Genomic DNA, 12,999 nt, shown 5'->3' on the forward strand with positions numbered 1-12,999 from the left:
TCCGATGATGGTGAACCATATGTTCATCCATCTGATTTTGCAACAGACAAAGTCATGAAGAGGAGGCTTAGCCGTTGTCTTGAAAAGATTCCCAGCTACTGCAGCAATAGAGTAGAGGAGAAATGCCCAATGCACTCAAAGAAGTGTCGCCTACTCCAATTTAGTTATTTTTGCATCTTCTTTACTGAGGACTCAGAGCCCGAGATAGTGACTTTGGCAAGCACTCAAGTGCCAATTGAGGATGATGGGGTTGAGGAAGAGGTGGCTATAGACCTAGCAAAGGAGAGAGCAGAGGCTGAAAATGAAACCTTTGAGGCTAATGCATCCCTTACACCTTTGATGTAGCACCTTCTGATGAGAATGAACAGGGGGAGTTGTCACTACCTTCCTTGCCCAGCTTTACTATGGCAGCCCAAGCTGATTATGTATTATTAAAAGACATTATACAACATTTCAGTATTCATGAAAACTATTGCTTGGCTGCCTTAGCAAATTTTAGTGAAGCATACATGAGCTGGATAGAGAAAGGCGTTGACAATTATCTACTATAGCTGATTCTATAGTCCAGGACTCCGAGTACCTTCTTGGCAAGGAGATATTAAAGAATATGCTCGATGAAGCTAGAATATATGAAACCCAATTGCCTTCCGAGGAGGAGGCTGCAGCGATTGCCGACCATCTTGGTTTGGCAGATATGGGCAAATTTTTGGCACCTACTATGTATGAAGACAGTAAGTCCACGATCCCTTTGTGGACAAGATCCATGCTTGAGGGTGATGAAAATCAACAAGTAATAGAGCCGAAGATTTTTTAAACTATAAGAATTTGCTTTACGTGGACTTTGTCAATTGTGTCAATTAAACATATTAAACATATAACATTGGTACCTGGTTTTTGTATATGATGATTTCCTGAAGAGAGAAGGAGGCTCAAGATCATCCGGAGCTTCCACTTCAAAGTCAACAGGTCATCGAAAGGATGTTGCTAGATCGCTCAATATATAAGACATTTGAATCATCAAAAGATACGTGCAATTTACGACACTTGCTTAAAATTGACAATAGCAAGCAATGGCATGAGTCATGATTATAATTTTAATACGCAGATCATTATATTTCACCCAAGGAGTTCTCAAACGACAATGCAAAATTCCCTTTATTCACATTCAAAGTACTATCTAGGTTTTGTGGTGGACACGAAGTGCCTTTAATGTTGAGAAGGTGGTGCTTGTTGAGAAATAGTTTGCACTGTGGGTGTTTGGTCAGGGGTATGGTTGCCAACCACTAAGATGCCCCTACTACCTATCATATACAGCGCATGCTATTGTAGCGGGAATTACAATCCCAAACACATTGCATCCATATGGAAAGAGATATCTAATAAGGACAAGAAAAAACTGATCAAAACTGTTTCCTCCAACGGTGTAGATGCCAAAAATAGATCTCCCAGTAGATGAAGAGGAAGAAGAGGAAAAGGAAGATGAAGAAGGAAGACCACTAAAGAAGATGAAGCCCACCTCATCTAGACCACCTTCTGCCAACCCTAACTCTTGAGCAATGCCAGAACCGATGGCAATCTGCAGTTGACTAATTCCAAGTGCATTATCACTTTTCTTTATTAATTAATTGTATTGCTGCACGTGTCAATAATGAGGACTTGAATGTGTCTTTTTGTTTTGCTTTGTGAATCAATTTCCTTGTAAGTCCATTGATGTAACTGTAAAAGACTATTAGCTCAATTCTTGCCTCCACCATGTCTAGTGTGCTTAAAGTAACCTATTCTTGCCATGTAATATGACTTCTCCATGCCTCAAGTTGATCATATTGACAATGAACCATATGTCTTTGCCAAATATGGTGTATGATTATATAGTATATGATGCAATCAATGACAACAGAAAAAAACATATGAATGTATTAGTTGGTCTCACAGTATTGAGATTGCAGCAGTTTTTAAAGTTCTTACCATCATGTAATGAGTTACATGGTTGATCACTCCATCCTGCAATGAATGCCTTCCTCCAAGTCTCTAATATGTTTTCAAATAATTTTATCTCACTATTGCTCCTGCTGTTTTTCTCCATGAATGCAAAGATCTTGTGAAGTGAAATCCACACATCTGCCTTCCGATTTTGGATTGAACCTTCATTTCCAATGTCCTTAACTTCATTATGTAGATCTTTCCATCGATTAAACATATTTTGTTTGTCTTTATCTCGACAATCTTTGAGGTAGTATGACAAAAATCTTTTAGCTTTCACACCACCTATTGATGGTTTTCTTGGTACTTTGCTGCCCCCTTGTGATCGCTTGTCGTTCTCCTCAATTTTAACATGCCCCCCATGCAAGACAATGTCTGATAGCACTTTTTCTATTGCTTTGATTGCTTTTAGAGATTCTTTTTTGGGCTTTAACGTCCATGCAAAGCATATGTACAAATACACCAGCTTCTCTACAATTCTACATAGTGCATGCAATGTGCATATGTGCACTCTGGATAGAGGAATATCAAGCACTGCTTTGAACTCTTTATCTTTTAAATTCCTATCAGAATCTTTGTTCCATAGTACACGATCTAAAGTCTTGGCACTTAACATGCAATATAGACATGGACTCTTTGCATTTGCGCCTTTGCTTCTGTTATACATGCATTTTAGAGTCTTCAAATCACCTGCCATGTGACATTCCACTTTATAGTCACTGATGAACCCAGGCACATGAAGGGCCCTTCCATTTCTTTGCTCACTAATGAGTGATTAAATTGTAGTTTGATGAAACACCCAATGCAAAATTTCAAAGTCTTCTTTATCCACCCGTGTCATTAGGAAGAAGCTCATGTTTAATACAAGTTTCGTGTTTAAATTATTTCAACATAATACACAATCATATTTAATGATAAAGAAGAAACCTCAAAAGATCGAAGCAGCAATATGTTATTCTCGGATTGAACATTGAAATATCTTGCATCATCTTTTGTAATAGATGTGTTTAAGGGCCTTGTTCATTAGAGTGATAGTAACCCTCTCCATTTTTTTGTTCTTTAAAATCTCACACTCATCCTGTTTCAAAACAAATTTTAGAACTCCTTCACATTCTTCTTGTCAACTAATCTCAAAGAACTGAACTCTGTACCTCAGCAAAGCTTCAAGAGATCAAAGAAAATATTGTTGTGCTGGTTAAAGAGTACATCTTTGTCTTTAGCAAAACAAATGTTGCTTCAATATGTACTGGTCAACCAAGCTTCTCAAACACCTCTGAGTTCACATGTTGGTATGCAAACTTTACTTGCATTGGTTTTGGAAGTAATGAACCTTTATGCTTCTTACTTTGACATTTCTCTGCTAGTGCCTTAAATAGTATACTATATGCTTTCTGTGAGATGCCAGTCTCATCCAGCATTGCTTGCACCTGAGTTGCATCGAGCTGGTTCTTGTTCATCAAAGAAGACACATGCTTCTCATTGTTTTTTTGAAACTTCTTTTGATACAGCATCTCTTCCACTATTCCTTTTGGTACCAAATGACTAGAATGCACTCCAGCTTTGGAATGTACCTTGGACTCTGGATGAAGTAAAGATCTAAAAATAGAATGACATCAAATCTAATTGCTTATGTCTAGTTTCAAACAAAGAGCCTAATCTAAAAAGAGAAATATATATGAAACAAGAGTTAACATTACCTTACAGCCTGTACTTGATTCTTCATCCTTTCACTTCCAACTTTCCTTTTCTCTATATTGCAAAGTTGCCTTCTTCTTTAAAGTGGCCCTAGTGCTATTTCCTTTCTCCTTAAAGCATCAATCTTTTTCTCCAAGTCTTGAATTGTTTCTTTGTTTGCCATAAGCTTCTCTGCATACAACCATTTAGTTTTTTTATTTGATTGTTCTCTATCTATAGAAAATCCCTCTGCTATTCTGCAACGATCACTTTTTTTTCCAAGTGTTGGGCATAACCCAGCAAACCTTGTCTACCATTACCCGTGAAATGTAGTAGGCTTATAGTGTTGTAAAATGGAGGTGGTGCATTTGTAAATGGATCCTTGGGAAACATTGACCCATTGGTCCACAAGTCCAAATGACACTCTCCATTATTCCTCCTTTTCTCTTTTTGCTCATAACATTTAAAAAATCTCTTATTTTGTTTCTTCAAAGGCTGGTACTCAGATTGTATGTTCTTTTATACATGCACCATTTCTACTACTATTACTGAGAATTTGAGTGTCTCCATGTGTTGTTGAAGGTGGATTAATTAGAATCCCCAAATTTGGATTAATGTTCTCATTTGCAAAGCTAGTATTTTTTGTCTCATAAAACATATTAAAGAATTGAAACAAGAATTAACTTGATTAGTAAGGAGGTTTTTTTTTTAGTTTTAGTAGGAAATCCCCCACAGTCGAGATGATGATTAAAGCTTTCCTTGAATCTATTAAATGCATAACTACGTCAAATTTGTGAAATCTTGGTTCTGACAAGTTTTATGTGCATCGAACAAAGAATGCCCGCCTCATGATGAAACCTCATTGAAAGAATATGTATATTTTAATATATTTAAACCTATTATTATAATAGTAAAAAATGAGTCGAATTGCAAATTTGGATATGTTTTAAACCTTTTTTATTTTCTCTCTCTTTAAGCTGAGTTGGCACTTCTTACAGGGCCCAAAATTGAGTCCACATTTCTCCTAATGAAGTGGTGGTGGGCCATTACGTCAACGTGACTTCTAGAGCTACTATAGCACCTCTTGAGGACTCTGACATGATGAGCCCCACTTTGCTTACTAACCAACACTCTAGTCTTCCATAAAAAACAAGCTTGGAGGAGTTAAGGATACAGGGGTTCCCTTTGGATATATGCCCTTTCTTCTTCCACACTATCTTTGCATGTGGGATTACTTGTTGGCATCCCTTTTCCCATCTTGAAATCCCCACTACCCATGTAAGATTTACACCTCCAACAAGATTACCTAGGCTTTGAACAACTATTCCAAGAAGTAGAACCTAGACTAGAGTAGGAAATCAAAATGGCCAATAACTCCAACACAGACAAATTCTCGATCTATAAGGGGAAAAAGGAAAAGGATCCAAATGTCCTTATCAAAAGTTTAAGCAAGCATGGAAGCTAGCAAGCCCAAAAGTCCAAGGTTGGAGGAGTTGAAACAAGACCAGTTTGTAGCTACTTTAGGAGATGTGCCAATGGAATGGTTCACATAGTTTGATGACAATAACTTTTACACCTATGAGGATCTTAGAGGCACATCTTTGAAGAGGACATCTATCATGCAAGAGATAAATTAGAATATATATACGGTAAAGTTTGAGTCCCTAAGGAAAAGGTTGGATGAAGCCAAAATACCCTCTGAAGAAGTAATGGGAGAATGGCTCATCAAGGGACTAAAAGAAGCTAAAGGCAATCACACCATTAAAGACATGGAAGATATTGGATTCACAAACTAGTAGAAGTGGTCAAGAGGGTCAAGAAGAACTTGTACAAGACTGAGAAGGCCAAGAAGAAAGTAATGGTCAAAAAGTCCTTGGAGAATGAGACATAAGAATTTGACGCAGCAGAGACTCGTGTGATGAGAAGAGTCAAAATTAAACAGCTTGGCAAAGAAGAAGGGTAAGAGAATGGCATGTGCAAAGGGAAAGGTGCTACTTTGTGAGATGAGAGACCTTGCAATTATAACCATGTCTAGGTCTACCAAGAAGAGTTCCAAGAGATCAAATGGTTCTCAATTTCGGGAAGGAGTTTACTATGAGCAATACAGACAAGATGAGCACCTCAAGGAAGAGTGTACAATTGAGACGGCATGCCAAATGTATTTGGCATGGAGACACACAACACAAAACTATAGATATAATGGAAATATCATAGCCTTTAAAGAGATCATGGCAGCAATAATCGATCATCTGACACAGAGATCGTATTACGAAAGAGGTTGAGGTAGAAGGAGATGTAGTCTATAAGATCCCTCTTGCTAAAAGTGGGCTTTTTTTTAAAGAAGGGAGCATCAACATTATCTAAATTAGCATCCTTATCAAACCTCAAGCTAGGCTAACAAGGTACATCAAGTGAATGCTTTTAAACATTTTCTATTGGAGTCAATTACTTAACTAAATGTTTTTTTTAAATTTAATGCAATGTACAACACCCTAGATAGAGGCTAAAAATACCTTTGTAAAAATCTTATAAGGCTTGGGGCTCAATTATAGCATTTAGACTCTTTTTTCCAAAGGATAAATTAGACCTAGTGAAGTTAAGATATCTTGTTAATTTTTTAGATTAAATTAAATCTCTACACAAGACCCCAAATTAGATCACATCCTAAAGTTCTAAAATAACTTAATAGACCTTACCCAAATGAAGGCTTGTAACCCCTTATGTTATCATGTAAATTTATTAGTATAGATCTACACCTAGATTAATCCAAATCATGGATAGTTTAAGATGAATTGTCCTATGTAGATAGCTCCACCGAGCTCCTCCATCTACTATCGTCAACCTATGTAGATAGCTCTTCCATCCCATCTCCCGCTATCGCTATGATCCATTGTTCATCCTACGAAGATCCAGCACAACTGAGCTCAAACTAAAATTTATATTCACTTTTCAAATCTTGCTAGAATGAGATTAGCACATGTGATTTTACCTACCTCCCTAATCACCCTCAGTGTTTTATTTGCATATTTTTCCCACCCATTGGCATCATCTCTTTCTTGTGCTAACATACTTATTATCTCTTTATCTTTCTCTACAAGTATATGATCACTGAGCAAAAGTATTATTGACAAATATTTATCTTTGTTTTAAGCCATGGCATTTCATCCCCCTCCCAACTCTACCACTCCAAACCCCATCTAAGGATGTAATGATTATAAATAGATTGGAACCATCCACCCAAACCCTCAAAGTGCAAGGTATCCACTTAATCTCCTTGGTAAAATATATCCTATCAATCTCTAAGAATTATTAAGACATTAAAGGTGCCAATTTCCCAACAATAATCATCTTAAAGGTTCTTTTGAAGTAAAAGTTAAGAATATGGTATGAATTAGCTTTTCTCCTCGATGTGTTAGCAAAGTTGTTCAAAGAAAGAATATTAATTGTAGATAATGAGATAACAAATTCATAGATATATATTTCACATATCATATTAATGTTTCAAGGCTATTTGTACACTCATTCGCCAAAGCCACTTGAGTGCAAACTATCTATTTTTAATATAAAAAAAGAATCTAAATTTTATAAAATTTTGAACAAAATGATAAATCTTTAAAAATAAATTTAGATTTTTAATATAGACAACAATTTTATTTTAAAACTCCTAATTGGCAAGAGAAAGGGGAACTTTGCAAGATGATTTTTTTATGTTTTTAATCCTATACAAAATACAAAGTTTAAAGTTTTTCGTTTTAAAGAATTCGATAAGCACTTGAAATGACAAACTCAATGCAAAACATCAAGTTCTCCACTTAATTTAAATTTTGATTCACTTGAAGTATATTCACACAGATATTATATAATGCTTTACCTTTCATTCGGATTGGTGAAAGCACTTCATGCAAAATGTTTAGTTGGATACCTACTTAAACTACTTTAATGTCAACTTCATGCAAAAAACATCAATTTGGCTACTAATTTGAAACTATACTCATACCAAAATTTCATAATGCTTTATCTTTTCATTCTCATTAGCAAGCACTTGAAATAACCAACTTGATGCAAAACGTTGAGTGGGCCACTTACTCTAAATTTTGTGTCACAACAAGATTATGTAAAGCTAAAAGCTAAGGCTTTTCACTTGAAGTACACACATAGCAAAACTGTGTAATTCTAAATTTTGTATCACTTGAAGTATATTCACATGGAAATTATGTAATGCTAAACATTTTCACTCTCTTTTGGCAAAAGCACTTAAAATGGCTAACTCGATAAAGAACATTTGGTTGGCCACTTACTTTGAATTTGTTTCACTTAAAGTATACTCACACCAAATTATATGATGCTTTAATACCTTTTCATTGTTGTACATTTAGCTAATCCTTTACGAAATATCAAAATATTTTTCTATTCAGTTTTCTCTCTTACATAATGTAAAATAGTCTTACTATTTAGTTTTATCTCTTAGATAGTTATAACATCAGGCAAAGAGACTAATTCAAGCTTGAAGATGCAATTTCTTGCACTGTAATAAATGAATATCTAAAGGTGGCTTAATTTGATCTAAATATATATTAAACTTTGAAGAGATTTCCTAGGTAGAACCTTTGCGTTGATGTTTTTGCATCAATCTTAAGTGATAGTGGATTGCACTTTATATCAATATAGTTGCTATGATATGTGATGTATTGAAGGGGTTATTCGCACATCTAGGGACTTAAATTGATGATTGACATCAACTTGATCATGAAAAGAAACATACTTTATTTTATGCTTCAGATCATTCTTCCTTGTAAACAAAGAGGCGATTACTTGACATCATGAAAAAGGAGTGCAAAAGAAGGCCTAACAAATGACGACATGATACAAGGTGAAAGCATTGTAAATAATTATGTAGGCTAAACATTAGCCAAATATATTTGTATGGGTATCTTAAGAAAAGGTGGTGGGCTAAACATTAGCGGTTATAGAAAGAGTCCATACTACTAATTCTGCTTTCAAAGGAGAAAGAGTATTCGGAAGAAGGCACATCCATGTCGGGATGGTAAGGGTTCAAGTGCAAAGAGGACCTATCATCATCATCATCATCATCATCATCATCATAAAGGCCATGATGATCTTCACCAAGAAAGGAAGCCTCCTGCACCACCTCCTCCTCATCCTCAAGGGACTTAATATCTTCGGCGATGGACTGCAAGACACGGGCCATGGTGGGTCTTTGCTCAAGGATTGGTGAAACGCAGGCCATGGCTATCCTCAACAAGGCCACAAGGTCGTCTTCTTCGATTTTGCTCACGGTGAGCTCACGATCAAAAACCTCCGCAGTCCACTCTTCTCTCACCACCGATTCAACCCAAGTTGGCAGATCTACACCTTGGCCACCGGCTATGGTGGATTGCAGCGGCATCTTCCCTGTCGGCATCTTCCCTGTCAGCAACTCCAGCAAAAGCACCCCATAACTGTACATGTCGACAGATTGCGTGAGCTTCTTTGAGCCGTTTCTGCACTCCGGCGCCCTGTGGCCTGCCATGAAGGACTGCGCGGCCGTGTTGGCGAGCATGGAAGCTATGCCGAGGTCCGCCACGAGAGCCTCGTTGTTGGGGCCGAGCATAATGTTGGACGATTTGAGGTTGCCATGCAGGGCGTCGAGCTGCCTGCGCTCTCCTCCTGCGGGCGCCTTGCAGGAGGATGGCGAGGTTGAGGTTGATGATGATGATAGCAGGCTGGTGTGAATGTAATCCAATGCACTCGCTACGCCTCGAGCTATCTTTATTCGAGAAATCCAGTCCAATGGCGTATTAATCCTTCCTTCTGCACACACACGCACACACACATACAAGGTTAGACACACACACACACACAAGGTGACACGTGCATCCTCCATGCAAGCTTGTTGCCCTCAAATAGCTTTATGCTATGTTCTTGCATTCACTTACACATGGGCACTCAACAATATAGTCTCCACAACCAACACTCCTAGTTTTACATGCTTTAGTCCATGCGTGAGATGATAAGATAATGTACCAAAATGCTACCAAACATACAGAGTGAAAGAATCTCTCTCTCTCTCTTTCTCTCCCTCTCCACCTCCCTCTCTCTCTCTCTCTCTCTCTCTCTCTCTCTCTCTCTCTCACACACACACACACACACACACATGCATGTACACACACACGCATGCACACACAGGGAGAGATTATGTAATAGATAATATGTGAACATGAAGGTGAGATGATTTTTTAAAATAATAACAATTTAGTTTTAGAGAAAATACGCACTCTTACCAGCTGAATGTAGAGCACTAAACAAACTTCCATATTGCATATAGTCGTAGATAAACAACTTCTCTTCTTTTCCATAGAAGTGAGCCCTTAGGGGCAAGATATTTGGGTGTCTTGTCCTCCCTATGACTGCCACATTTTCTATGAACTCATCTTTTCCACCTAAAAGTGTAAATCCACCATGGTAAGTCTGTGACAAAATTTGAGGTAAAGAGTAAAGCATGAAAAAAAAGCTAAATTTATATTATCCATTACTCATTTCTAATCAAAACTAGTACAGTAGATTTATTTTAGTATAAAAATATTAAAGATAATATTTTATTTTGAATTATTTTTCAAAATTTTCAAATATATGGTTTATAAAGTATTTTCCTTTTGCAAAATTCAATCAACTTTTGCTATGATATGCTACATCTATTATTGGGTCATGGATGGAAAAAGAATAATTTCTTTATAATTTCCATTTTATGAGTGTTGAATCCTGCATCAAACTTACAATGGTTTATAGCACTGAGTCTCTTCACAGCCACTTCCAAGCCTCCTTCCAAAGTTGCTTTGTAAGAAGTTCCCAAAGCGCCTCTACCCATAATCACAGCAGAAGCTTTGAGAAGGTCTTCAAGCTCAAACATTCTCTGATCCGCATCAATAAACACAAGCTCCTTTTTATCATCTATACTTTCAACTTCTACCTCTTGTGTTATGAAGTCAATATTGGTATGGACCATATGACTTGTCTCCTTCTTTTTTTTTTCCTTATCATTTGAAGATGAATTGGTTAATTTTCCACCACTTTTATCACTAGAAGGAGAGTGCTTCACAAGTTGTTCTTGGGCTTTGTTTCTTCTAAACCACAAGAAACCCACCAAAACAAGAACTGTTCCAATCACAATTCCCACTCCTACATGGATCACAAATGCCTTTTCCAGACCCTTTTTGTTATTTGGGGATTTTTTAGGACATTTGACATTAAGAGGTTCGTCACATAGACCTAGATTCCCTTCAAATGAAGATGCATTCTTTTGAGAGAGGGATTGAGGGATAGGGCCACTTAGGTTATTATTTGAAACATCAAAGACACTCAATGTATTGAAATAAGGGGAGTCTGGCAAGCTTCCACTTAGGTGATTATTGCTAAGGTTAAGGATTTTCAAGTTAAAAAATTGGCCTAAGGAGTTGGGTATAAGGCCACTTAGGTCATTATTGCTAAGATTAATGATTTTCAAGCTAGGCAATTGGCCTAGGGAATTGGGTATAAGGCCGAGAAGGCGATTGCCATCAAGAAGAAGAGTGTGTAAATCTGTGCCTCCGGATAAATCCGGAATGGTGCCTCCAAGCTTGTTTTGTCTCAAGTTAAGAATCCTTAGCTTGTCTAACCTTGAGAAAAAATCAGGTACTATAGTCCCATTTAGGCCAACATTTTCCAAGACTAATGTCACCACCCTGTTATTCTTATCACATTTCAATACTCCAGTCCAATTGCAATAATTATTACTGTCTTGCGCATTGCTCCATTCTGTGAATAAATGAGCAGGATCGGCCGAGTTTATGAAATCCAAGAGAGCAGCTCCATCGTCTACCTCTGCTTTAATCTGAGAGATCAGCGTTGCCAAGATTAACATTAAAGCCGGCAACCTCAATAATCCCATCATTGATAGAGTCGGATTAGAGGCTAATGACGGCTTTTAATTACTCTTGTCGTTCTCAAACACATGTCACCCTAGCTTGATCACCTTGAACCCCCTGCCACGGCGCAAATACTTCAATTAGTATTGTTAATCTACCGGCACACACGGTACCTAATTCCCAGTAAACTTATAAATGGTTAATAATAACCTTTGACTCAACTAGAATTATTGAATCGGTAACTTACATCCTCTGTCTGGAGAAAAGTCTGTAAATATAATTGCTTGATACATTTGGGTTAGCTCTGCAAGCACAGGATGATTAAGTCATGATTCTGTGTGGAAAAATTCCATGCCAAGCCTCTAATGAACACTAATCTCACCATCATATCGTTAGGCTCTAGGTAATGCAAATACACAGCGTGTCGTCGACGTTTTGCAGAGGACAAAGCACCCTGAGCATTAAGCCATAATCTGATTAGCACTAACCTTAGATTTAAACAAGATTCCAAAAAACGTTCTAGAAGGTGGCCATAAAAACTTGGCTAAATCACAAAGCAAAGGCGCAGCATTGCCTTCGCATGTTGTGATTTCGACTGCTGTTTATTCATTGAAAAGCTGGCTCTAGGAATTGGGGACATTCCAAGGCATAATTTTGATTAGCGTAATAAATTAAGATTGATGGAATCGTACGTGTCGTCATGCACCGTCTTATAGGGCGGCCATTTCTACGCTGGCCGTGTCCCTTTGCATAAAACCTAAAGTCCCACGCTATATGTTATATGTGTATACATATGCATGTATGTATGTATATGCTATATGTACGTACATATGTACATATGTGTGTACATACATATGTATGTATGTAGCTATATAGACGCCTAAAGTCCCATACTAATTGTGTGTGTACATATGTATGTATGTTTATATTTACATACACACAATAACATGGAGGAGATCACATTGCCACCATGGACTACCAAGTACTGTGAAAGTGGCTACTATTAGAAGGAGGAACGATGGCTTGCCATGTAGTTGATCACGCATACTTGATGTAGAGCCGTGCTTGTGTGTAGGCCTGCGTGGGGATAGTCTTTAAATGGCTAATTGCAATTTCTACTCCATCGCATCAAAGGCAAGGCCCTGGGCCATGATGTTTCAACTTCCATTCTCTTGCACCGATGTAGCTATTGCTAGCTAGGTCTTGGAGGGCCACACATGTACAAGCCCTATGTGAGTCTAGTTAAATGAATGCTCAATTATGATTTTATGTGTATCTCTTGAAAATTGAACTAAGTTGTGTCCACTAGACTTTAGTAGACTTTGAAAATTGTGGGATGAGGTCATAAACAAGGTTTGAGTCACCTTCGAAAAGTCAAGGCCCAAAAAGGGGATAGCTAAGGGGTTGCTTATATGACTATCACTTATTATGTTTTACTTTTTCT

At 37.5% G+C, this 12,999-nt stretch overlaps 1 protein-coding gene and 1 pseudogene across 2 annotated transcripts; both read right to left on the reverse strand.

Annotated features, from left to right (window-relative positions):
• Positions 1-328: 328 nt before the first annotated feature.
• On the reverse strand, positions 329-3,703 carry LOC147627594 (uncharacterized; annotated as a pseudogene).
• A 4,717-nt stretch (positions 3,704-8,420) lies between these two features.
• Positions 8,421-12,171, reverse strand: LOC147627595 (putative leucine-rich repeat receptor-like protein kinase At1g68400). Of its 2 annotated transcripts, none has more exons than XM_086815098.1 (5): positions 11,938-12,171; positions 11,803-11,859; positions 10,429-11,672; positions 9,936-10,094; positions 8,421-9,465 (listed from the first exon to the last, which is right to left on the reverse strand). In XM_086815098.1, exons 3-5 carry the CDS (start codon positions 11,579-11,581, stop codon positions 8,612-8,614), a joined length of 2,166 nt encoding a protein of 721 aa, XP_086671224.1. In that variant the 5' UTR covers positions 11,582-11,672; positions 11,803-11,859; positions 11,938-12,171; the 3' UTR covers positions 8,421-8,611. The 2 variants fall into 2 exon arrangements, with proteins under 2 accessions (XP_086671224.1, XP_086671225.1); XM_086815099.1 differs by having other exon boundaries at positions 12,044-12,144.
• Between the last annotated feature and the right edge of the window lie 828 nt (positions 12,172-12,999).

The sequence above is a fragment of the Cibotium barometz genome, chromosome 20 (assembly GCF_041138505.1).
Source record: "Cibotium barometz isolate CiBa-2024 chromosome 20, ASM4113850v1, whole genome shotgun sequence".
In the NCBI taxonomy this organism is placed as follows: Eukaryota; Viridiplantae; Streptophyta; class Polypodiopsida; order Cyatheales; family Cibotiaceae; genus Cibotium; species Cibotium barometz.

Bases quoted from the DNA above. Each gene is read 5' to 3' on its own strand.
- LOC147627595 (XM_086815098.1), bottom strand. From the start codon at position 11,581: ATGATGGGATTATTGAGGTTGCCGGCTTTAATGTTAATCTTGGCAACG. The intron at 10,095-10,428 runs GTAAGTTTGATG...TTACACTTTTAG, and splicing joins ACTCAGTGCTATAAACCATT to GTGGAAAAGATGAGTTCATA. The intron at 9,466-9,935 runs GTAAGAGTGCGT...GTGTGTGTGCAG, and splicing joins TAGTGCTCTACATTCAGCTG to AAGGAAGGATTAATACGCCA.